This window comes from Zootoca vivipara, chromosome 8 (genome assembly GCF_965207765.1).
Source record: "Zootoca vivipara chromosome 8, rZooViv2.hap1.1, whole genome shotgun sequence".
Taxonomy (NCBI): Eukaryota; Metazoa; Chordata; class Lepidosauria; order Squamata; family Lacertidae; genus Zootoca; species Zootoca vivipara.
The window spans coordinates 31319792-31345574 of NC_142591.1; the positions used below are offsets into that span (position 1 = coordinate 31319792).

At 43.5% G+C, this 25783-nt stretch overlaps 1 protein-coding gene across 1 annotated transcript in view; it reads left to right on the top strand.

The window, feature by feature from the left end:
* The first annotated feature begins 2491 nt into the window (after positions 1–2491).
* PARD6G (par-6 family cell polarity regulator gamma) overlaps positions 2492–25783 on the top strand; it is a 70986-nt gene continuing 47694 nt past the window's right edge. The window contains exons 1-2 of the mRNA XM_035125162.3: positions 2492–2850; positions 23467–23689. Coding sequence (XP_034981053.2) covers positions 2779–2850; positions 23467–23689 — 295 coding nt within the window. The 5' untranslated portion in view covers positions 2492–2778. The remainder of the gene's footprint in view (positions 2851–23466; positions 23690–25783) is intronic.

A 25783-nucleotide genomic window follows, 5' to 3' on the forward strand; every position in this document is an offset into this window, starting at 1 on the left:
CACTTCCTTCTGGCTAATGATGGAATGTGAAAACAATAGCTTCACCAAGACAGCCATCCCAGAACATGACATGAATGCAGGTGTCAAACTGGTATGGTTGCAGGACTGTGTTCCCTCCTTATGTGGCCTCGGCGCTTTCAAAAATAAAGAAAACATCTCATGTGCCACAAAGTTGAGCTTCATAAAATGTCTTTAGTTTAGCATCTGCTACTCAGGTGTTGGCTGAAGGTCAAACTAGAAACAAATGCAGGCACACACACACCCCAAATACAGTACACATGTCCAACTCGCATGCGACCATGTATATGTGCCATGCCAGGAAATAAATGAATGAATCAATTGGCTACTTGAAACCATCGCATGAACTCAGTTAACATCACGTTGAGAGTCGTACTGGGATGGTGGCTTCTGCAGTATGGCTTGTCATGTGGTTAGCTGGCTTGTGTAATTGATCTCTAGCGGAACTGGGGTAATGAAGTCTATGTACAGTTACAGGGAGTCGATGACCTTTCTTTTTCTTTTTCTTCAGCTCCTTATGACTCTGCTGTTCCAAACCTTTTCAGCGGAGTCCCATGCATGTTTTACGCAGTTTACTCAGTCCCACTGAACTGAGAGGGGCTAACTCTCAAAGCAAGTAAATGTAGGACTGTGGCAGAATCAGAATACGTAAAACCAACCACAATGCTATAAATAAAAAAGAAAAGGCTTATTTAAATCACTGTGCATATTTGTCACTATTCCTCAGCCTGCAACGCTCTGGGGATAAGCTGTAATGTAAAGTAGCCACCATATACCCCACACTTCTGCTTGTCCTGTGCTTAGAAAGCCTTACCCTGCACCTTTCAAAGGAAAAAAAACTGCTCTTTAGCTCTAAATCGGAGCAAATGTCAACCAAGAGAAAACCTGAATTGCCATATATCCACATTTACCTTTCCTCTGTGCTTCCTGGGCACAGCCCACACTTTAAAGCTCAATGTCAGTGTGATTCCCCCCCCCCCTCCAGAAGTTTCCCAGCAATAACACACTCTTTAAAGCTGAAGCAGAGCAAATAGCAATATGATGAAAACCCCAATTGTGCCTAAGCTTTAAAGAACAAGTTTTTGCAGGGAAAGTTCTGGAGCAAAAAGAAGAAGAAGAAGAAGAAGAAGAAGAAGAAGAAGAAGAAGAAGAAGAAGAAGAAGAAGAAGAAGAAGAAGAAGAAGAAGAAGAAGAAGAAGAAGAAAGCATTCCAATGCAAGAGTTTTAAAGTGCAGAACATCTGGAAAAAGTGGTACAAAAGTTAAATGTGGATAAGTCCTGCGATTAAGTGCTAAAAAGCAGTTTTATTCAGGGGAAAGCAGCAGGACAAGAGGAAGTGTGGATATGCCCACAGTTCATAGGCGTCAACTTCCGGATAGGAAACTAAGGGAAAAGAAGGGACATGCGTAGAAGCGACTTCCGGTGCCGGCTCTGCCCGATTTCCAGTGCCCAGACATGGCAGAGCAGCACGGGAAATCAGTTCTGTGCATGTCCAGACAAGCGTAGAAGCGACTTCCGGTACCGGGCTGCCTGTGTCCGCATGTTTGGGCACCAGAAATCGCTTCGGCGATTTCCGAAGCCAAGTGAGCGAGCAGCCAGCCAGGAGCCAGGATACGGCTACCGGCTCCGGCAGGAGCTGCAAATCTGGGGGATTTACAGGATATTTTTCAATTCGGGAGACCAGCGGGAAACGGATTTAAATCCAGGGGTTTCCCGTGAAAAACGGGAGACTTGACAGCTATGCCACAGTTTAGTAAAAATGTGTTTGTGTTTTTTTTAAAAAAATCAAACTCCTGACAAATGGAGAATACCAGGATTTTCCTAAGGTGATTCACCTGAGACAGGAACCAGAAAATTGGGATTGTTCTGGGTAAATCTCTCATAATGAAAATATACATTTGGTCCAGTGTGCCTGGTATAGAAGCACAATGCCTTCCACTGCAAAACAAAAAACAAATAAAAAGGCAGTTTATCTTTATTGGTTTATTATACATGGTTGTGGTTGTTTCTGTAAAGATCCTGGTCCTGAACATACTTGCATAAATATCCTCCAGTGTTAATGGACTTGCACGCCCTCATATGCAAAAATGATCAAAAGGAATTTTGGCGTATTCACTGGAAGAAGAAGAAAAAAGGCATTTTGCATTCACCCATATTATAAAGAGAAAAGTTTTATGTGGTTTTTTTTTAAGGAAGCGACTTTATACTAATTAGCGCAGCAGAGTTTGTTGCTTTTTCAGACCTTTGTGCGACACTGCCCACTGTTAAGCACCCCGCCAGTCAGCTAGCTAGCTGAGCAAAGTAAGCAAATATTATCATTATTCTGTCATAATCCGCAAACGCGCGCCCTCTGCCGGCCAGGATGAGCGACGGCGATGACTGCTGCTCTGGGGTTTTTGAAACGGGCGAAGACTGAAAGTGGGAGGGTTTCTGATGGAGGCGGGGCCCAGTCCTTGCTGCCGCAGCCGCCTTCCTATTGAGTCAGAGGCGCGTTGCGAGCTGAAAGCGATTGTAACAAACAGAAGCCCGAAGAGCGAGCTAGGCGGGCGTTCTGATTAGCGCGCTGGGACAAAGTAAAAGAATCTCGGGAGGCTGAACGTTCCAAAGAAAGTTACATTCCAGGGTCGGAGCAGCAGCAACAAGCGGCTGCCCGGGGGGCACTTTCTCACGGAGGCGGTGGATCTTCCCAGCCCTTGTTGAGCGAGGGCGAAGAGGAGGAGGCGAAGGACGAGGGGGGGTTTCAAACTGGGGGCCGAGAAAATGAATCGGAGCTTTAATAAATCTCAGAGTCTGCGGTATTTTGGCTACGGCGCGGTGGAAGTGAAAAGTAAGGTAAGGACAGAAGGAATAGCTACTTGCAGCCCGGATTAACCTTCCTTTCCCACCCCCCGCCTGCCCCTCCCGCTCACCAGTACCTTTTCCCCACCTCCCCTAACTTCTTTTTTTTAAATGAATGGAGACCCCCATCTGCTTGCATCCTCCCGCCCCCTCCCCTTATGATGCTTTGTCTTGTGTCTGAAAAAAATGAGATTGCCCTAGTTTTCCACCGGAGAGAAGAAACTTACTCCGGCAGCAACTTCTTTTTTTCTTTTAAACGTGTCTGCGTCAATTTATGAAAGAATGTAAGGGAATATTCTGCCGCCAGCTCCACCCCCCCACACTTGCTATTAAACACATGTTTTCCCTTCTCTCTCTCCACCATAGGGGACGTATCCCATAGCAACTTGCCCCGAGATCTCTAGGGTGTTTGTCGTGAGGGGTGGGTTTACTTCTCCGCCTGGATATATTCCACAGATTGATTGTTTTAATGTCGCTTTGGGGGCGCCTGGAATCTCCGGCTTCATAGGCTTGCTGGGATCAGGCGGCGATCGCGGCACGTTTCTTGCTGGTGGGCCGTTCACAACAAAAGGGAGCACGCCAGCCTGGCTTTCCAAGTAGGGCGGCGGGAGGTGGGGTTGGGGGGAGCTCGGGTGGAAAGAGAAGCAGGTTAGGCTCGCTCAGATCTGGATTAGTGAACCTCAAAAGAGGGCCACGAGGAGGGCCGATTGGAGGGGGGATGCTGTTGCCGCAAAGCCCCCCACCCACCCCACTCCTCCCCCACGCGCTCGCGGTCAAGTTAAACTTGATCGCCCCTCGCGTGGGAGTGAGTTCAGTTCCAGCAGAACGCTCGGCTAGCTCTGCTTAACGTTTCCCATTGTTCCTCCTTATGGAAGTACTTCGAAACTTTTGTGTTTATGTTTGAAAATATTGCCGTGGACGCGGGAAGGGACGACTGGACTACAGACACAGGGGGATGGGGAAGAGAGAGCGTTATTTCTCTCCCCTGAGTTCTTAAGAAACGCCAGGCAGCCTCCTGTTAAATCCCACATTGGCCCTCTTGAATCTGCTCCTGGCCCTGTTGCTGCCTTGCAGGTCTTGAGCTCTGCGAACTCGCTCTCTTTAATTCGTGTTTAAACTTGTTTGGAGAGTAGTAGACTCCCTTTCTCCCTCTCCCTTTTCCCGGTGCCACCTGATCTTCCAGCCCTTCCTTCGTCGCGGGTGGGGTGGGGTGAGGGGAGGGAAGTGCTTGCCATAGCTGCCAAGTTTTCCCTTTTCTCACGAGGAAGCCTATTCAGCATAAGGGAAAATCCCTTAAAAAAGGGGATAACTTGGCAGCTATGGTGCTTGTGCGTTACCAAACATAGTCTTTACGTTTTTGGTGTTTCCCGCTGAAAGGACACAACTATGACTTTTTATAAGTGCGTTCGGATCTCTTTGCACTACTACACCCTCTCAGTCCGTCCGTCCCGCCCCACCCTTGCTGTCTTTTTGAAGAGGCCTTTAAAGCCTGCCTTGCTTGCCCTAGGACGAAGGTGTAAGCTTGTAATGAGGGATAAATTACACGCACCTGAAGTCTAAGCTTGGAATTCTGCTTCATGGTTCCAAGAGCTTCCGGTTTTCAGATAAATCAGCCAAGGGATGGGAGGGGACCATAACATAATCTACCCAAGGGTCCATCTAGCCCTCAGATGATGTTTGCCTACCTTACACCAACCATTAGCCCCCATCAACATGGCCAATGATGAGCAATGAAGGGAGATGTAGTCAAACAACATTTGGAGGACCACACAGTGGCGTAGCTAGCCGCCTGGCTGCTTCTCCTCCATGGCGGCGGTTGCGTCGTGCGGCAGCGGCCGTCGGAGGTGGTCAGCCCCGTCCAGCCTGCGCCTGGGGCGGCGCGCCCCCCACCCCCTATTACTACACCGCTGGGACCACAGCTTGCCTGCCCCTGATCAGTTCTATAAACCAGCCAAGCAGGTGTAAGGGGTGAAGGCAACAACTTTTACCCCATTTTATGCTCTTAGCCTTTGGTATTCAGAGGCATATTGCCTCCCAACATGGATGTTAAATTTAGCTGTCATTGCCAATACCCATTGATGGAGATACCCGTCATGAATTGTCATTTTAGAAGCTATCTAATGTAGTGGCCATTGCCACATCCTGTGGCAGTGAATTCCGTAAGTTAACTAGGTGTGTGAAATAGCACTTCCTGTTTTCATATGTACAGATAGATGATTTTGGCGAGGGACTCAAAGTTCTAGTAGTATGAAAGAGGGGAGAGTAAGAACGCATTTTGGCTATCCTCTTCTTATTATTCATAATTTTGTAAATTCTTGTTGTTTCCCCCCTTGGACTAATAAGAGCACTTTAGTCTTTCATCATAGCGAAGGTACTTGAACCCTTTGAGCATAGTGAAGACTTGCCCTTTTGTGTGCTTGCATGGCGTTTCTTAAGAACTCAGGGGAGAGAAATAATGCTCTCTCTTCCCCATCCCCCTGTGTCTGTAGTTTGGGGGTGCCTGCTCTAGCCTCACCTTATCTGTATTCCTACAGCTACCTTACTTTCCCGTCCACTTTTCTTTCTTTATTTCTTATTCTTGATTTTATTTATTTGTTTATAATATAATATATAATACTAATAATTTGTTTTTTTATACCCCGCCCATCTGGCTGGGTTTCCCCAGCCACTCTGGGCGGCTTCCAACCGAATATTAAAAACAATACAGTATCAAACATTAAAAACTTCTCTAAACAGGGCCTCCTTCAGTTGTCTTTTAAAAGTAAAATAGTTGCTTATTGCCTTGACATCTGCTGGGAGGGCATTCCACAGGGCAGGTGCCACTACCGAGAAGGTCCTCTGTCTGGTTCCCTGTAACCTCACTTCTCGGAGTGAGGGAACCGCCTGAAGGCCCTCGGTGCTGGATCACAGTGTCTGGGCTGAACGATGGGGGTGGAGACGCTCCTTCAGGTATGCAGGACCGAGGCCATTTAGGGCTTTAAAGGTCAGTACCAACACTTGGCTTTGCCTTCCAAACTTGCCTTGTGCATGTAAGATCCACAGCAATACCTCTGGGTGGGGGTTGTGTCGCCTCTGTGTTCTCAACAGCTTATAGCAAAATGTTTAAATCAGTGTTAAATGGTGACAAGAGTCCTTCTGTGGACAATGCAAGCTGAAATTAGAAAGAGCTGGATTTTAGTTCCTGTTCTGCCACTGATTGAGCAAACTCCTCACTATTTTCCCCACTTTATTTGGTCATTTAAAGGTGGGGGATGCACTAAGATATGCCCATGTTTGTTGGACTCTTTAACACCCATCAGTGTTGGCCAACAAGGCCAGGGGACAGGGATGATGGGCATTGTAACTCAACCTCTGGACAACCACAGGTTCCCCATCCTTGTTGTGAAACCAACAGAGGTCTCTGGGTATTGTAGCTTTTTATGTTCTGTGTTTGGGATGAGTTGCTTTTCTTTGTTTCAAAATTATGGGCGCTTGACTTTACTTTGGGTGAAATATAGGGAACTGGGGAAGCTGCCTTGCATCCAGCCAGACCATTGGTCCGTCTGACAGAGGTACAGTACTTCCGTTCCATTCTTGGAGATGCTGGGGATTTGAACCTGGGACCGTCTGCGTACATAGCAGATGTTCTGCAACCGAGTTGCATGAAATAGCCAGCTGGCTGCCTTTCCCCTTCATATTCCAATAAATCTTGTATTTCTCTCAACGATCTTAGTATTCTACATTTAGAACACGGACTTCTGAGACTTTGTTGCAGTGCAAGCTTTGATAATACAGTAGGCAGTAGAAAGGCCATGCTGTCAGAAGTGTGAGCTGTACTTAGCATCCTTTGAATGAACCGTTCTGAAGGAATGAATTAGTTGTGTATATGTAAATACTAGTCCTTAATCCTTGTCAGCCAGACTAGTTTGCTGGGATTCATACGGACAATCTGATACACACATAAAGTATGTCTATAGGTAACAGACTCTTTTGGCTGCCTTGTGTTACTGCCTGTTAAACCGGAAGTGCTTCATAATGATATAGTAACATTTTTAGTGATACAGTATAGACCCTCAAGGGACGCTGGTGGCGCTGTGGTCTAAACCACTGAGTCTAGAGCAGACATCCCCAAACTGTGGCCCTCCAAATGTTTTGGCCTACAACTCCCATGATCCCTAGCTAACAGGACCAGTGGTCGGGGAAGATGGGAATTGTAGTCCAAAACATCTAGAGGGCCGAAGTTTGGGGATGCCTGGTCTAGAGCTTGCTGATCGGAAGGTCAGCGGTTCGAATCCCTGCGACAGGGTGAGCTCCCATTGCTCCTGCCCACCTAGCAGTTTGAAAGCACGCCAAAGTGCAAGTAGATAAATAGGTACCACTCTGGCAGGAAGGTAAATGGTGTTTCCATGCACTGCTCTGGTTTCACCAGAAGCGGCTTAGTCATGCTGGCCACAAGACCCGGAAAAACTGTCTGCGAACAAACGCCAGCTCCCTCAACCTATAGAGCGAGATGAGCACTGCAACGCCAGAGTCGTTCGTGACTGGCCTTAACTGTCGGGGGTCCTTTACCTTATAGACCCTCAAAGGCATGGTTTGACAGCTGCAACACTGATGGTGTAGCATTCATGTTAGCTCCTTTTCAATAGTATTTGTTTGACCAAGTACCTGAAGTAGTTATTAGCCAACAGCATACCTCCTGTGATATGTGAGAATATTTGTTTTCCAAACACACTCAGAAGTACATACAGGTTACTAGATGTAAGAGAGCAGCACACTCTACACAATCAGTCACTACTGGTGGTATTCTGTCACTTGACATTGATTCCTAAGACCGTTATTGCTACCATCAATTACACTCAAGTTAGGGTAGTAATCATAATATATTGAGTGCCTTGGTGGTGGAATAGTTCCCCTTTAGACATGACTACAGGACTAATGAAGAGAGAATGCTATGGATGTTTTTTTAAAAAGCATCTATGGCATGAGGTTGTGACATAGGCTCTTTGTGATTTACCTGGAAGGCAGGGCAGAAGGTTGTTAGACAGCTAAGGAAAAATGTTGTTTTGACCAAGAGTAGCATACTTTTGGATGATTAACTCCACACAACTACATTTCTAGAAAATTGATTGATTGTGACGATTAGCGTCCATGTTCTCAGGTCTTGCTCTAGGCAGAGGTAATGTTCCTTAGTAGAGTCTTGAGAAATATTTAAGTAAAGGGGCTGCCAGTAAGGAAAATGACATAATAAACAAAGTATCTCCAAAGTCTGTGCTTCCTCTGCTTTCATATGAGAAAGTATTTAAACATGTAGACACTTTCATTGATTAGGATCCTTCTGGTAGTGATGCTTAGAGACTTTACTCCATGCAGTATTAGAAACTCAGATATGTAAGCTAGGCGCCAAATGGCTCCTTAAACCAAGGTTAAAAGGTAAAGGTACCCCTGACCGTTAGGTCCAGTCGCGGACGACTCTGCGGTTGCAACCGAGGGAGCAGGCGTTTGTCTGCAGACAGCTTCTGGGTCATGTGGCCAGCATGTCTAAGCCGCTTCTGGCGAACCAGAGCAGCGCACGGAAACGCCGTTTACCTTCCCACCAGAGCAGTACCTATTTATCTACTTGCACTTTGACATGCTTTTGAACTGCTAAGTTGGCAGGGGCTGGGACCAAACAACGGGAGCTCACCCTGTCACGGGGATTCGAACCGCCGACCTCGGAGGTTGTTATTTTTCAAACAATGGATTGACTGTGATGAATTCTCAGTTAAACATCTAGCTAGTTCAGATGACAACCTTAAGTTAGGTGAAGGATGTTGGGAACTTAAAGAAGAAAAGCCACTTGATCCAGGGACAGTCCACATATACTGTATATTGGCCTAGTCCTGCCTCTTTTTCCTAATAGTGATTCCTGCTCCTGCTCAAGCTGCACAGAAAAAGCAATTTGGTTCCAGAAATTCATTCTGATTGTGCATGTAAAATATAACTGATAGAATTCTACAAGGTGGGCTATTAGTGTGTGAAAACAATCCAGATCCAATGATCCCCAGATGGTGGAGGTGTCAGGTGGCATCCTGGCGCCCAGGCATCTTCACTTGGTCACAAGTGGTTGAAAGCCAGATGCAAAATACGCCTGGTGCCTGGCTAATTTCGAACACAAGACTCTAGGACCATTTGACCAGAGATGGGGAACCTATGGCCCTCCAGATGTTGTTGGATTCCCAACTCCCATCACCCCTAGCCAGCATGGTCAGGGATGATGAGAGTTGCAAGCCTCCAGAGGTTGTTGAGCCACACACCCTGCTACAGAAAAGCTGTGTTAGGCTTCTTTGTACTGAATTGCTGTATGTCTTGATGACTCGCAGTTGAATGTCTGAAATTATTCTCTTGAATCAAAAGTAACGGCATTTGTGGTGATGGGATGGGATGTATCAGCACAGGGCCCATACACACATGCAAGTCATCAAGTGGCAAATATACACTGAGTGCTTAAGCCTGTGCTTCTGAAATCCTTGATTGCAAAAACTAATGTCCAGGAAAGAAGAAAATGGCTTCTTCAGCTCGGGAGCATGTTATCATTAAAGTACAGATGGTTTTAATCCACATAGTTGTGTGTTGGTGGTGTTTAATTCACTGGTTTGGAGTGGCATGTGAAACTTAAATATAGTGCTTATATTTAAAATATGTCAAGGTGGATATTCAGCAGTGATGAAAAGGCTTTTCACTGCTTGGTGTGGATGCCTTGAGAGTTGCGGAAATTTTGAGCTTGTCTTTTTAAGTTCATGTTACTAATTTTGTCAGGTATATAACAGATGGTCTTCCATATGCCAAATGGCAGATTAGCACTGAAATTTACCGCACTTGTGGGAAAACTGTAACAGTTATTTCTTATTTAATTGAGAGACAAAGTCAGCATTTTTGTAGTAGGTGATGAGAAAGTCTCACAGTCTCACTTGGACTGGTTGGGTTGCGGCTTTATTCTGCGCATACTCGCCTGGGAGTAGGTACCAGTAGCACTTCCTTCTGAGTAATCTGACTGTGTCCAGACACGCATACGACTGGGCTGTTCCATCTCCAAAACAAAATGTGAAGTAGAGCATGGTAGTTCTGTAAAATATCAAATATGATAGCTCTCTTGTGAGAAGAGGGCACCCCATCAAGTTTTCTTTCTTCTTAAGGGAGGTGTTCATGTTCTGGAACAATAAACCTATAGTAACTCAAAGGGTTTGTGCTGGGATCATTACTCCAGAATCCTGTTTGGAAGCAGCATTAAGTAGATATGATTGGCAGAAATGTGTTTCTTCTTAAGTGCTTGGCCCCACGTGCATTAAGTGTGTCTGTCTATCTTAAGGTCTTTATTCAGCAGTAAGTTGAGTATACAAGAGTGTTGAACCCTTCACACCCCTTGATTTTCCTGGAGAGTGCAGTTGGGGAGGCAAGAGTTAATCTCCCCAATCCTAGTAAAATAAAAAAATTCCTTCAGTAGCACCTTAAAGACCAACTAAGTTTTTATTTTGGTATGAGCTTTCGTGTGCATGCACACTTCTTCAGATACCAGATATCTGAAGAAGTGTGCATGCACACGAAAGCTCATACCAAAATAAAAACTTAGTTGGTCTTTAAGGTGCTACTGAAGGAATTTTTTTATTTTACTTCGATCCAGACCAACACGGCTACCTACCTGTCCCCAATCCTAAATTCATTGGGGGCACCCCAAGGAAAACCTATGGGTATGTGTTGGTGACCTATGATGTCAAGTTCCCGTTCTTGAAGTCTCAGCACTTTGGCTTGAACTGTATTGTTTGAATATTTGCTTCTTGCTATTGAATTTCTACTTGTACGCAGCACTTTTTAGCGCTTGGGAAAGCAGCTCATAATTTATGAACAAATATCATCCCATTAGGACTTGGCGGTCCATCTGTAAGAATGCATCGAGCTAGTAAGGTATCTGTTGCTCTACATTGCTTCCTGTCTGACTTAGGTGGACATGGGTGTCTTGCTAATGACAGAACAAGTGTGTGTCTCAGCTCCCTTTGGCAAATAACTCCACCTGCAATTATTCTTAGCCCAGATGGCCTGAAAGAGAAAATAGCCACCTCACAGGTGGCATGTACTTCCCTGCCTAGTGGCTATTCTTACCTGCCATAGGTGGGTAGCTATTTGCAAGCATGATCTCGGCCAACTTGGCTAGAGTGCTATAGATCAAATGCAGCTCAAAATGCCACTTGAAATGTGCAAGATGCCTGTGCCGTCATCCTTTTTTAAAAAACATGGATCAACTCATCTTTTATGTTGTAAGTGCCAAGACTTGTGAAAACCTGTCTGGGAACAAGAAAGTTGAGAATGAGAACTCGTGTTTTCTTGTTTATCCTCCAATGCTTTAGCCTAGAAGAAATGGGTATGTGTGGGTGCAGTCCTGCATCCTGGGCCTCCAGATGCAATCAGGAACTTGGTTTATTTGAAATGAGAAGAAATGACAAACCTGGGAAGGGTAGAATGTTTGCAGCACAAAAATGTCGTTTCTGCAGTGCACACCTTGGAGACTAGATTTGTTGCCTCCTCTGCAGCCCCCCCCCCTACCCCCGCCACCTCTATGGTGGCCTCTTGGCAAAAATGAGGCACTTTGGGTCTCCTCCCGACCTTGTTCCAGATGTAGTTATTTATTTCCCTCACCCCCCCCCCTGTTCCTGATGTGGATATTCATTCACCCCTTCTTCCCTGGCAGGGTGTGGCAGCACCATTTTGTGGTTCGCCTCAGCTGCCAAAAGGTCTTGGTTCATCCCTAGACTGCCTCCATCTGTTTTTAGATGGACACACTGCAGGGTAATGCAAAATCAACGAGCTTTTATTTTCAGAATGGAGCCAGTTTGTCAGGAAGCACTTCTTGGGGTGCCAATATAGGCGAGAGATCTAGATGGTACATGGACTGTGTAGAAAAAGACAAGTACTTGGTCTCCATTGGTTCTCGAATAAGATGTTGTGTGTATGCAGCCTGAGTCTTTTTATCAGGGAACTGGTAAAGGAAAGGTGGCAAAATCCATGTTGGTTTGAAGTGCTTCTTGGTAGAGGTAATTAATACTTCACAGCTGCAATGCTTGGAGAGAGATTTCAGTCACTAACTACAAGATTTCCCAAGTCATGGGATGAGCTTTGTGTTCTGGGGTAAGTGACTTCTTGCATTGTCCTCTGCAGATCTCTTGAGATTGTAGAGAGAGTTAAAGAGAGCAAGATTTCAATCAGTTGGGCTGGGATTTTGGAACTGTGAGTATGATGGGGAAACCTGCGGCTCTCCAGCTTTTGTTTTCCAATGTATATCTTATCAAGTGTGACATGAGCAAATTTTTATAATGAAACCACTGATTTAGATCAACACTGGAGGTCTTACTCAGTGTCTTCTGTGGTTTGCCAGGCTGGCACAAGAGTCTGGGTGTTTAAGTTGCCACATCAGTAGAATGTCCTCCTTCCTGTTTTTATCACTGTTAACTTTTTGTTGCCTGGTGAAAGTATAGCTTTTTTTAAAGGGTCTCACTTGAGTATCCTTGACCCCTTGGACTTCTGTGAAAGAAAGGCAGGGTACAAATCTTTTTAAAACATATTTTTTCCTAAATAGGAAATCTAATTAAGCTAGGGCAGTGAAAAGCATGCACTGTAAGACTACATCTTTCCCAGTCCATGCGGCAGCTTCTATTTTTTTCCCAGCAAGTCATGTATCCTGTATTTGTGTGCCTTCCTGTGATGATAAAAGGTTGGGTAGCTTTGGTATACCTGACTTTGGTTATCTGTTTCGACTGTGGCTAGAAGACTTGCTTAAATTCAGCCAATCAAGAACAGCTTTGGCTGTTACACTAACAAGTTCAATGAAAGATTATCTTGACTTGTTCTTCCACTCTTTTATTCTGTGGGGCCAGTACAGCGACAGCACCCTGAAAATCAGGAAGGTCTAGTTCTCTAGCAGTTTTGACTAGTCCTGTCTTCCACTTTTTTTTTAGCATGTGCTACAACTCACAAAAAGCTAAATGTGTGCCGGGTTTTCTTGAGGTGGGTGGGTGCTCAACTCCCATACTAGCTACTGTTGGAACCAGCGGTTTTTCATCACCACTCTGCTATACTGGTAGCAAAAGTCCTTTTTCAGTGAGAAATTACATCTGGCTACATGTAACTTGTCGAAAAGGGATCTTCCATTCCTACATGTAAGCAATACAATGCACTCTTTAAAAAATGTGCATTGCTATTAGATTTTAAAACCTTGCAGCTGGAGGTGGTTTTGTTTTGCATTAATTACTCAGACAAAGGGTTCGTCCACACTTTTGCTTTGACCCATATTTTGAATTGTATTCTGTATCAATTAATTCCCCTGGGGTCTGAGAGCTTTTCTTGTTGTTCCACTGCTGTGCTTTGCCAAACTTACCCACTGAATCAGATTTCATCAGATGCATGGGAAATCTGGAGAGATTTTGCATAACCGAGTTTGAATTCAGCAGGTAAGCAGTAATAGCATTGCATTTTTAACTCTTTCTATCCCCACCTCACCCCAGTTCCATATCTTTTGCCAGAATATATTTTATTGAGAAAGATAGAATAGCCAAAAAAAGTGCACATACCATTTACATGCTTCTTAAAAGTGATCCACCAGAAAAAAAGCATTTTAGTAGATTCTTGTTGTAGTTCTTTTTGGATTTACAAGCATCATTCTCTTTTCAGATAAAATCATGTATTCTGAAATTTGCAAAGTTCACAAAGTAATAGATATTCCTAAAGGCTCAATAACAAAGTACATACAAATTCATGCAACCGTAGCCTGATGGCCTCCTTTTTAAAAAAGTGGGGGACAATGGACCTATTTCTGCAAGAGTCGATCTGGAGTATTTAACTCTTTGTGTGCCCACCATTCCCTTTCTTTTCTCCATTTTTCCCCCTTCAGGTGTTTCATATGTGCACATCCTTGCATTTGACTGTCTGCAGTGGGGAAAGCTGCTTTGCGGGAGTAGGGAAAGCCTTAAGCATTCTGCTGCTGCTTCGCACCATTCTCTCCAAAAGCTGCATTTCCTCTTTAAAAAGAGCCACCACTCTAAGGTGCATTATATTGCATGTAATGTACCACCTGGCCCTAAGGAAAACACTTAGCTGTGTCAACCTGGGCTTCAGTTAAGCACTTGTTTGGAACATGCAATTTGGTTCCAAGGATGTTGAAACACTGTGTTCTGGTAGCATAACCTGTTCAATGTGAGTTGTTTTTCAAATGTTGACCCACACTTCAAGCTCCTATCACTTGTAGTCTTGGGGCAGACACATCAGTGAGGTTCCTGTGAGAAGCACATGGGATACACAGCTGAATTAATATGCTGAACTGTCACGCTTCTTGAGGCATTGGAATTTTGTTAGTATTTTAGATAACGTGTTGCATTAGTTGGACATTAGCTGATGCAGGAAGGGAATTGTGAAAATGGGCAAGATTTAAGTATTGCCTGTAGAATTTTAAACTGAGAATACATGAATACATTCCCCCCCCCACACACACCTCTTTGTCATTGTATCTTTCTGTTGGAATTATTGTTTGAAATGGGCAGAACCAGAGGGTCTCATAAGAATTACCTTGTGTTTTTTTACCCAGATAGGGTATTTGGAGGAATCTCCTGCAGCAAAAAAAAAAAGTCCTTTAAGAATGCCTTTAGAATAATTAATGCCTAGGTGTACCTGATAGAAGCTAGTCTTCTGAGGATAACTACCATGTAACAGAATAGCCTCTAATCATGTTTAGGTGTAACAGGCTGTTGCCACATCCCTGCCTGTTTTAGTAGCACGATGTTTTCCATTTGACAAGTTGTTTGCTGTTTTGGGGATATGACTGATGATCTGAAATGGGAAGGAGATAATGTCTGAAATTAGGCCAACTCCCAGCATGCAAGACCTGTCAACCCACAAGCTTTTGGTTTGTTTTTGTAAGGTATAGAAGGGAAGTACAGTGGTACATTGGGTTACAGACGCTTCAGGTTACAGACTCCGCTAACCCAGAAGTAGTACCTCGGGTTAAGAACTCTGCTTCAGGATGAGAACAGAAATCGCATGGTGGCGCAGCAGCGGGAAGCCCCATTAGCTAAAGTGGTACCACAGGTTAAGAACAGTTTCAGGTTAAGAACGGACCTCCAGAATGAATTAAGTTCTTAACCTGAGGAGTTCTTAACCTGTAGAATTCTGAAGGTGCCTTTCCAGCCCCTCTTTTGTTCCACACCATTCTATTCTATTCTGTTCTGTTCTATTCTATTCTTTTTAAAGGGACTACACTTTATAACCAGGGCCTCTTACCGTGTTGGTGTCAGGGATGAGCAAATCAGACTATTTCTGGTCTGCATCACTTCAGCATTTGTTATCCCATAAGTCTGTTCTGTCCCATTCCTGCATTCATTTAATCTGCATGTACTGTAATCTTAGTTTTATCTTTATCTATCTATCTCTTTGAGAGAACGGCATTGAAACCATGGAAGTTTATTGGGTTTATTGCAGGCTCTGGTACCAGTGTCCATGTTAAGTCTGGTGGTTGTATTATTGTGGGTGAGGAGTTGTTTAAGATTGGGTGGCTGTCTGTAGGCAATGAAAGGTCTTCCTCCCAGAGCTTCAACTTTGCTGCCACATACACCCGGACAACATCATTACTGGCCCCAACAACATCCAACATACCATCTCAGGACTATTTAATTGCTCATCTTCTAACATTGTGTATGCCATCAAATGCCAACGGTGCCCTTCAGCTCTCTATATTGGACAAACAGGCCCAAACCCTACGCCAAAGGATAAATGGACATAAATCTGACATCAGGAACCATAAGACTGAAAAACCAGTAGAACACTTCAATCTCCCAGGACATTCTATACAAGATCTCAAAGCAGCTGTTTTGTTACAGAGAAATTTCAGGAACAGACTGGAAAGAGAAGTTGCTGAATTGGAAATCATTACCAAGCTTAAAACCATGGAAGCACCTGGGATGAATAGAGACATCGGATTCTTATCTCATTATGCATGATCAAGCTCTCTTTAGCACCTCAGCCCAGGACTAATTGCAGCCATCAGCAGCCATTAACAGCCATCTCCAGGTCTACCACTCCCATCAGCCCACCACCCATTCCCACCCCCCCCCCACCCTCTGTATATAAATAGGGTCTGACACTTCTGTTTCTAGTGTATCTGAAGAAGTGTGCATGCACACGAAAGCTCATACCAAAATATAAACTTAGTTGGTCTTTAAGGTGCTACTGAAGGAATTTTTTTATTTTGCTTCGACTCAGACCAACACGGCTACCTACCTGTAACTAGAGTGGAGCAACACTGAGAAAGCTTGTGTCTTGTCTTGCTTGATAGTGTATTATCGTGAATACGCTAGCAGAGCCTGCTAATTTATACCCTAATTTTTGAACCATTACCATGCGGATGATACATTTGTAAGTGTCTCCCATTACCTAGCCTATATTCCTTCTCTGCAGGCAACTTTGGAAAGTGTGTATACTTTCTTGAACTTCTAGTAATTTAAACTTCTTCTTTTTTTAATAAAAAAATGGAAAAAATTTATTTTCAACTGCAATAGTTTTCGAATACAAATCCCAAAAAAAAGTATTTAGCTTGAGCTACTTAAAACGTTTGGGAGATAGCCATTGCCTTTTACAGTTTGTGTGGTGTCAGACTCAGAATTAAATAAATAGTTTTAAACAAAGTTTCTTCCCTCGGTGTTCAATCAATGATGTGCTGCCAGAAATACAAAACCTTTGGCTAGTGGAGTGTGTAAAACAATACTTTGCTATACTTTGCCATCTACTCTTCCCCCCCCCAGCTCAAAATCATAGAATTGTAGATTTGGAAGGGGCCACAAGGGTCCTCTAGTTCAACTCCCTGCAATGCAGTCATTTCACTGGTAACTGATGAAAATCCTTCTAAAAAAACCACTGCATTTTAAAAACAGCAACAATAAGTTGATTATTCAAACCATAAGGAATGGGATCCAGACATAAAAAAATAAAATAAACCACATTGTTTATATTGCTGCTGTTCATAAATGAAGACTTGGTGCCAGATTTCAGTCAGTTCTGAATTTCTTGGGTTTACGGATTGTTGTGGAATTGCCTAAACAATCATTGTGTGAGCAATTTTGGCCAGAATTTTTACATTCCCCCTCCGGCATGAGGAGCATATTTTAAACATGTCCTCTTGCTTATAAGCCTCAAGTCTTTTAATAATGGAACCAACTACCGTAGGAAGTGTTAATAAGTGAAGACACTGTAACCAGTGTCAGGGGGAAGATGGTTCTCTTGGAGAGAAGGATCTCTTGAGTTTGCCCATCTTGTGTTGTGCTGATGATGATAGGTTAAATGTATGAGGTGGCATTTGTGTACTGTAGGTCATGCCTCATACATTGGGCTTTCCTTGTAGGGCTCTTTCCAGAAATGTTGGTTACTACTGCTGTAGAGGAACACAGGTGGCACTGTGGGTTAAATCACAGAGCCTAGGGCTTGCCAATCTGAAGGTCAGTGGTTCGAATCCCCGCAATGGGGTGAGCTCCTGTTGCTCGGTCCCTGCTCCTGCCAACCTAGCAGTTCGAAAGCATGTCAAAATGCAAGTAGATAAATAGGTACAGCAGGAAGGTAAACGGTGTTTCCGTGCGCTGCTCTGGTTCACCAGAAGTGGCTTAGTCATGCTGGCCACATGACCCGGAAGCTGTATGCCGGCTCCCTTGGCCAATAAAGCGAGATGAGCGCCGCAACCCCAGAGTCGTCCGCAACTGGACCTATTGGTCAGGGGTCCTTTACCTTTACCTTTTACTGCTGTAGGAAACTATGATGAGTTGATGTGTCTGGGAGCAGTGTGGGGTTATTTCACCTCTTTATTGTCAGGAGAGTTTTGTCAGACATCACACCTTGTTTATGGAAATCTCTCCCCCGTGTTCATCAGTTAAGCTAGCGTCCTTCTTCATTCTCAGTTTGTGATTCTACAAATCTTGCTACTCAGTCATTCTCACTTGATTTGGCAGCAAGTTTAGATAGATCTGTTAACAAATTCAAAATAAGCGTCTCCCTTGGTCCAGCATAAATCTTGCAGTACAATACATAATGCTGTAAAAATTCTACTGCAGTGCCTTCTAGATGTACCAACACTTCTCCATTGGAATTCTGAGGTGGCATAGTTAATAGTCTTCTAATGCTAAAAAGGCCTTATGCAGGGAGCTTCATGTTGACGCATGGAAGTAATTTCCCCCAATATGTGTTACATATTTAAAATTAAGCAAGTATGGAGACTGTAGTGAATCCTGGATCAATCCCACTAACTTCTGGCAGGTTTCTCCCACAGTTAATTTCAGTGACTACTAACGGCACCAGCTCTTTGGGTTTTGTGGGTCCATGTCAAGCAAGTGCATTCTATTCTCATAAAAATGCAGCACTTCTTTACATAACTTGAAATAATATTGAAAACAACTGTGAGAATATGGGCTTTATTGACATAAACACACAACTTCAGCGCTCATATATGTTGCCCGGGTTCTTGAAGGGATCTTCAGAGCAAATGAAATTCAATTTTCCCCTTTCAAAATCTATTTTTTTTAAAAAAGAACAACTCACAATTGCTCATAAAAGATTTGGAAATGTTCACCTTTTGTTGCAGTTAGAGGAGTATTCAAAGTACCTTGTTTCTGAAAACCAGTTACTAAGAAAATTGTAGCTTCTAACTTGCCCTCGCTCCTGACCATTGCACAAGCATTTGTGGTGCATAGCATGAGCTCCAGAAATAACTCGGTAGTTTAGTATAATTGGCATTTCACTGTTCCTTTTGGCAGGCCATGTCATAATTTCTGAGGAGTCATCGTAAACCAACTTCTCTTCATGATGACAAAAGCATATCATCTGCCAGAGTAAATATGGGTGCTTCATTACAACATGTGTGCTGCTAGAAAATGTTCTGCATGTTGTAATTCTGAGTGTCCCACTAATATAATAGGAATAGGTCCATCAAATATCTGTGTTGCGCACACACTAACTGGAGAATTTTTTCTAGAAAGCTGGACTATCCCCCCTGCGCTTTCAAATACCTAAGATCCCCATTGAAGCAGATCGACGGCTCTTTTAATATAGCTTCCTATTTCCCACAATGGTCAAGTAGATATCTCTAGTAAACCCATTGCTGAATCCACGAAGAGCTTATGTTTCACAGTTTAAACCATAAATACATTTTTGGTCCATTCTGCCAAAGGCTGTCATGAACTCCATGAAGGCTGCATAAAGCTGTTTGGGTTCCTTGGCATATTTGCCAATTAAAGGACTAAATAAGAAGCCCTTTGCCTAAAGCCTGCCTGTTCTTTTGAGAGAATATTTCTTCAGCCCCAGTGTTAGAAACTCAGATATGTAAGTTAATCACCAAATGGCAACTTTATTTTTATTTTATTTATTTATTTAATGTCTAGGCACCTTTTCCAGTGAAATTTATTGTTATTTATTTCATTTTTATACCACTTTATATTTTAAAGTGGTATAAAAATAGGGACATGGGTGGCGCTGTGAGTTAAACCACAGAGCCTAGGGCTTGCCGATCAGAAGGTCGCTGATTCGAATCCCCGTGACGGGGTGAGCTCCCGTTGCTCGGTCCCAGCTCCTGCCAACCTAGCAGTTCGAAAGCACGTCAAAGTGCAAGTAGATAAATAGGGACCGCTACAGCGGGAAGGTAAATGGTGTTTCCGTGCGCTGCTCTGGTTTACCAGAAGCGGCTTTGTCATGCTGGCCACATTACCTGGAAGCTATATGCCGACTCCCTCGGCCAATAATGCGAGATGAGCGCCGCAACCCCAGAGTCTGTCACAACTGGACCAAATGGTCAGGGGTCCCTTTACCTTTACCGTATATTTTAAAGTTCAAATCTCAAAGTGGTTTACAACACATTAAAACATCACATAAAACAATCAGGAATAAAACAAATTCAAGCTTCGAGGGAAATATTTCAGATGCTTCTCTAAGTGACATTTTGCTTTCCTCAGTCGCCAACCTGGCATTATGTGATCTCCGCGTGGTCGCAATTGGACCCACGCCAGTCGCAAATTGCGCCTTCTGCCTGGCTAATTTCTAACGCTGAATTCAGCCCAGTATTTGAGCTTATTCAGAAAGAAGCTTGTACATGATTTTTGAGACAATGTTTAACAGATTTAGTAGCTTGTAATTTTGGAAGCCATTTTAAATCACCCTCCTTAAATTTTGGAGCCGTAGTATTTCCCAACCTGGTCCTTCTAACCAGTTTCCTAAGATTACGTATTGTGCCCAAGTTTTAGTTTCTCTGTAAATCCTTTTTTAAAAAGTTTGAACAATTAGCATCATTTGCACATGCAGATTATTGTATCTAAACCATCAAAACCATTCGGCAGCTGGCATTCATATCACATGAAACAGAGAATTTGCCTTCGTACAGTACGTTCTCTACCCTTTGTATTGTCCCCGATGTTGATTTTAATACAGGAATAGATGAGATTCACTGTTGTGCTAGGACGGGATGGTTCCTTAGACATCTTTTGCTGCCTGTATCTGCAAATCGACCAGACGGTGACTAATATTGAGGAAGATTCTTAGAACGAGGGGTCATTGTTTGAAGAGCAAGCATGTGTAATACTATTTTGTTAGTCACAGTTCTCGCAGCACTGTCAACCTAAATTACCGTCAACCCTACATTGCCCTTCCTTCCCTTGCTTTTAGCTTTGCAATGTCAGCCGAGATGTTTGCATTAGGCAAGTAGGCCAAAGTAGATTACTGTACTTCATTATTCAAAAACTGCTCTAATAAGTAGATTAGGTTCCCATAATGAAGGATTGTTCTGTCTGCTGTCTTAGTGTGGCCTGGGTGATAGACAAAAGAACACCCTTCTAAAAGCCATTTAGCACTCTAGTGATAGGAAGGTTTAAAGCAGTTGAGGAGACTAGTCTGGAAAAGGCCTTTAGAGATCAATACCAACTATGAGGTGTTCTGTTTCTTCTACTACCCAGTGCGCTGCTTAGTAATCTATCGTTGCTGCTCACCAGCCTTTAATTAGGGAAGAGGGGAGTGGAAATAACCTTTTTAAAAATAAAAATAAGTGAAACAGTTGGGATCCAAGAGTATGTAGCCTGAAGAGAAGGGGTGGTTAACTTAACAGGCCACTGTGTTCTCGCTTGCTTTTTATTTTTAGCTTGCAGCCTTTATGAAAACCCTTCAAGCCAAATAGGACATTTCTACTATGGTTCTGCTCAGTCTCTGCGTCAGACTTTGTAAAGTGGAGGGGGGGCTCTGTGACTTTCACACAGGGCTGTAGGTAGGGGGTGGTGGGGTGGACTCCCGCCAGGGGCAAAATGGGTGTGTGTGTGCGAAAAATCAGCTAAAAATATGTCTGTAAATAGAAATAGAAATATTGATTATTGCCTCATAGGAAATGGTTTTAAATAGAGGGTGAATTGACTGGGTGGAGGGGGGGGTTGGAGGAGAGGCAGAAAGAAGAGCTAATTTGTCTGTGGCTAGGGGGCGCAGTCTATACGATTCTGCCAGGGGCGCAAGATCACCTAGCTACGGCTCTGCCTCCACATGTGTGTTTGGATGCAAAGCTCTAAATATTTACTCCATCGGTTGACCTAACTTCTTAATTTCTAGGTTCTTATGAAGGGTTACAATGGTGTCTGCCCAAAAGAATGAGACTTGTGTTGCTTTATTTATTTATTTAACCAAGTTTCATTGTGATGGTAAGCAAGCAAACTCTTTAAAAAACAAAACCCCTCAACATTTCCCTAAAACTCTTCAGATAGGAAGAGTTATATTGAGGGGGGGGGGAAACAAACAAACTTTCGTTTCTCACGTTTGTACACGTGTTGTATGATTGTGATTTTATATATGAGTTGCAAAAGTCACAGGACAAACTCTTACAGTAATTACTGTACTCCTATAAATGTTACAAAGGAAAATCGTTACAAGGGGGTTATTGGGTTGTTTTTATTTTGATTATATATTTTTGTAGTTTAATATCTTGATTTTGTTCTGTGACTGAGACCTCTAGGTATAGGACAGTAAAATAAATGAATGAATGAATGAATGAATGCACAAGTCCATTCACTGGGATTCCGCCTCTAAACTCATTTCATTTCTCTTTTAATTTGTATACCGCCTTTCTATATTACCATACACAAGGCAGTTTACAAGAAAGAAACAACAAAATAGGTGTTGCTGGATTCCTACCCCCCCCTCTTTTGACACTGCTGTTTGCATCATACACAACCCTTCTGCATGCATGGCTGTGGGAAGATTTATCTGCAGTGTTTGGATTGGCAATATTTCATCAAATCTTTTGCAATGAGCTGAGGGTGCTTATCTGCATCCCAGTTAACAGTTTCAAATATAGCCAAGGCAATGAACATGGAAATTATCTTTGTAAACTTTCTTCCAAGTCTCTTAGGGCTACATGAATATTAAAAGGCCTGAATTGAATTGAAATTAGTGTTTGTTAAGAACAATTTAATTCCACCCAATTTCCCCCTATTAAATTAACCTTGTGTGTTCCACATCTGCATTGTTTGAATGACTGTCTCAAATGTCACCTAGTGACTTCAGTGGAACTGACTTCCAACATATTTTGAAGGATGTAAGCCCACAGGTGGGGGAGCCTTTTGGTTCCATGGACTAGATATTTTTCAGGCCCTGGCCCCACAGTCCAAACTGGACAGGTGAGTGAAGTTGCCCACCCATCAATTATCTGGTGTCACAATGATATAAGGTAACTGGGTGCTTTGAAGTCCCAATGTCAGGAGCCCTGCATGTTGCTTTAAAGCTCCTGAGGCTTTTTCCCAGGCATCGGTCATGTGAGCAAGTTCCATTGCAAGGAACTCTCTTGCACATGCAATCTTCACAGAGGAGAATATAGTGTGGACTTTGTAGGCTTGTAGAGTACTTTATGGTCATCAACAGTCTTGGGAGTCCAAGGCCTCTTCAACATCAGAAATCTGTCATTGGGGATTCTGTTTTCATCAGTAACCAGAGTTCTTCTGTCCCTCAAAAACCTGGCAGGAACTGATCTTGCAGAGTGGGCTCTGGATTTCCCAATTGTTGGTCAAATTAGTTTAAAATGAACTTCTGGAAGACCTCTCAAGCAATTTGCTGAAATCATGAGGTATAGTAAGTAGCAGGAGAAAACAGAAGCATTGCATTTTGGTTGACATATTCAAAGCAACTGTAGGCAAAGGAACGCTGACAGGGTTGTCTGCTTTTGATAGGGGGAAGGAGAGAATAAGCAAATTTGTTCTAACTGGTTTGGTGTGATGTTTTGAATTGACATACCATAGTTATAGCCATCTGTCTGCCTTGAGAAATTTGCTGTCCCAAGGACATTAAAAGTGCGGAAAGAATAGTGTTTTAGAAGTTCAAACCATGATTTGGATTCTAAGCTACAGCTAGTGCAAGGCACAGTCTAGTACAGTGTTTAAATTAAGTTTAAAAAACAACTGACCTCTTCCATCATCTTAATATCCTGTATAATTATAAGGTTGCAGTTTGAAGAGCACATAAGCTATTTAAGAATAAGAACAGCAAATGTAAAACTTGAAAGCTTCTGTCACCTTAAAAACCCAGACACCCATTTATCTGCTCTTTCCCCCTTGATTCCAGTTTGGTGCAGAATTTCGAAGGTTTTCCCTGGATCGTTACAAACCAGGGAAATTTGAAGACTTCTACAAACTGATTCTTCACATCCACCACATATCCAACATGGAGGTGATGATTGGTTACGCCGATATACATGGAGATCTTCTTCCTATTAATAATGATGACAACTTCTTCAAGGCTGTTACAAGTGCAAACCCATTGCTTAGGATTTTTATACAAAAGCAAGGTAAGATTAAATGATCTGCTGAAAACATAAACTCCTCACTTTTCTTACTGATTTCTAGATTTTGAAAACCCCTGTGGAGAGTAGAATCCTGTTTGTATTGGCTCCTTGACCTGGATATTTGAGTGGGGTGGGTAAGTTGTTAGGGAAACAGCAGAAATAGGCACAAACGACTGCAGTGCATCAGCATATTTTAACAGCATGCACTCAAAATAATTTGCATATTCCTTTCATTAATACGACAAACAACAAGCTGTCGTTAGAGATGCTGCTCGTGTATTACTGTTTGGAAATTATTTCCTTTGTATGTAGAAAATGTAAGTTGGCCCTTAAGAAATCTGAAATAATGGCTGAAGATCAAAGAAGGCCAACAAGATCTGTTTTGCTTCTTTCACGGTGCATCAGCTCATGAGAGATGGGGGTGGGAATTCAAGCCTGCCAATACTCCAACTTCTCCCTGCAGACATAATATTTGGGGGCAAAATGTATGCTAGGTGTCAGAGGTGCTGATGTGACTACTCTAGAGTAACGACTCCTCGCAGCATAGTCTTTTTAGACTTTTATTAAGTGCTGATTATTTACAGTGCTCAGAACGATCTATATACATGCTTACGGTGAGGTGTCAGAACCTCCGAATGGAGATTGGCGCGTTTTCTTCCAGCAAAGAAGCTTTGGGAGACCCAACCTCTTCCCCCTACGTTTGCGTCGCAATTCCGGAGTTGGGGGAATTGGCCTTCCCCCCGTGCTCACACCTTCCTGTCCCACCTGGGGCATGGGCTCCGCAACCTTGCCTGAGCCTCGGACACCACTTCCTGACTCTCCACTGGAGGCAGAGCTCTCCCTGCTCTCCCCAGCGCTTGGGGATGGGCTGGAACTTAAGATGGGAGGGACTTCCCTGTATCCCTTGTCCCTCACACTAGGACTCCTTATTTTTAACAGGTGTCTCTACCTACCAGAGGAAAGAACCATATATGGAGGCTCTGTTTTGCCCTCTTCTGCATTAGCAGTCCCTACTCTGCATGGTTTGATTGCCTAATTTATCCGTTCTTACAATTTAATTACGTAACAGGGCAATCCTACACACACACACACACAATAAGGGGCACTGAGTTCAATAGACCATACTCCCAGCCATATAGGATTGCAGCTTAAAGCATGTTAGCAGTTTGAAACAGGATTGCTGAAGCATATTTAAGCTGCTGTGTTCCAAAGCTTGCTTAAGAAGCAAGTGACTTTGAAACAGAGCCAAAGGCAGGCAGCCCTGAAATAACTAATGTAGTAAGAAAAATGAAGCAGCACAATGGAGAATAAACTCTTAAAACAGAACAGAGTAGAAATAGCAGGAATAACTAACAAGACAAATCACTCTGGGGGCCTTCTTACAAATGCTCATATGTTGGAGACTGGCATTGTGCAGCCTGGGGCCTGACAGGCCTCATAAGGACTTCTGCTGCTGCTCAGCGAGGACTGGGGTATTTGGGAAGAAGTTTCATTGGAAGTTTTTACTGTTGTTACTGATATTAACTTTTTGTATCTTTATTTTTATGTGGAAATTGTTCAGTTTGGTTATGTAGTTTTTTTATGTGTTTTATTTATTTTTATGACTACTTTGCTATATTTGTAACCAGCTGTTCCCGGCCACGTGTTGCTGTGGCAGTCATTTCCCCCCCCCCAAAAAAAACCATGTGTGTTCTGTTAAATCCCCCCACCCTGCCCCAACCCATTCATCCTCCCCAAAGGCATGGCCCTCCCCCACTCAGCACCCCCGTTCCTCACACCACCCCCGTTCCTCATTCCAGACGTCACAACACCTCTCTGTCTGGTCCCCCCCGTGGCGTGATGTTCCCGGCCACGCATTGCTGTGCCAATCATTCAAAACAACAACAACAACAACAACACGCTGCCCCGCCCCGCCCCATTCATCCTCCCCAAAGGCACGGCCCTCCTCCATTCAGCGCCCCCGTTCCTCTCCCCAGCCTCGTTCCTCACCCCAGACGTCACAACACCTCTCTCTATGGTTCCCCCCATGCGTGACGTCACCTTTCTCCCATGTGATGGCACCCATCACCCCCCGACCCCTCTCTCTCCCATCCGGAC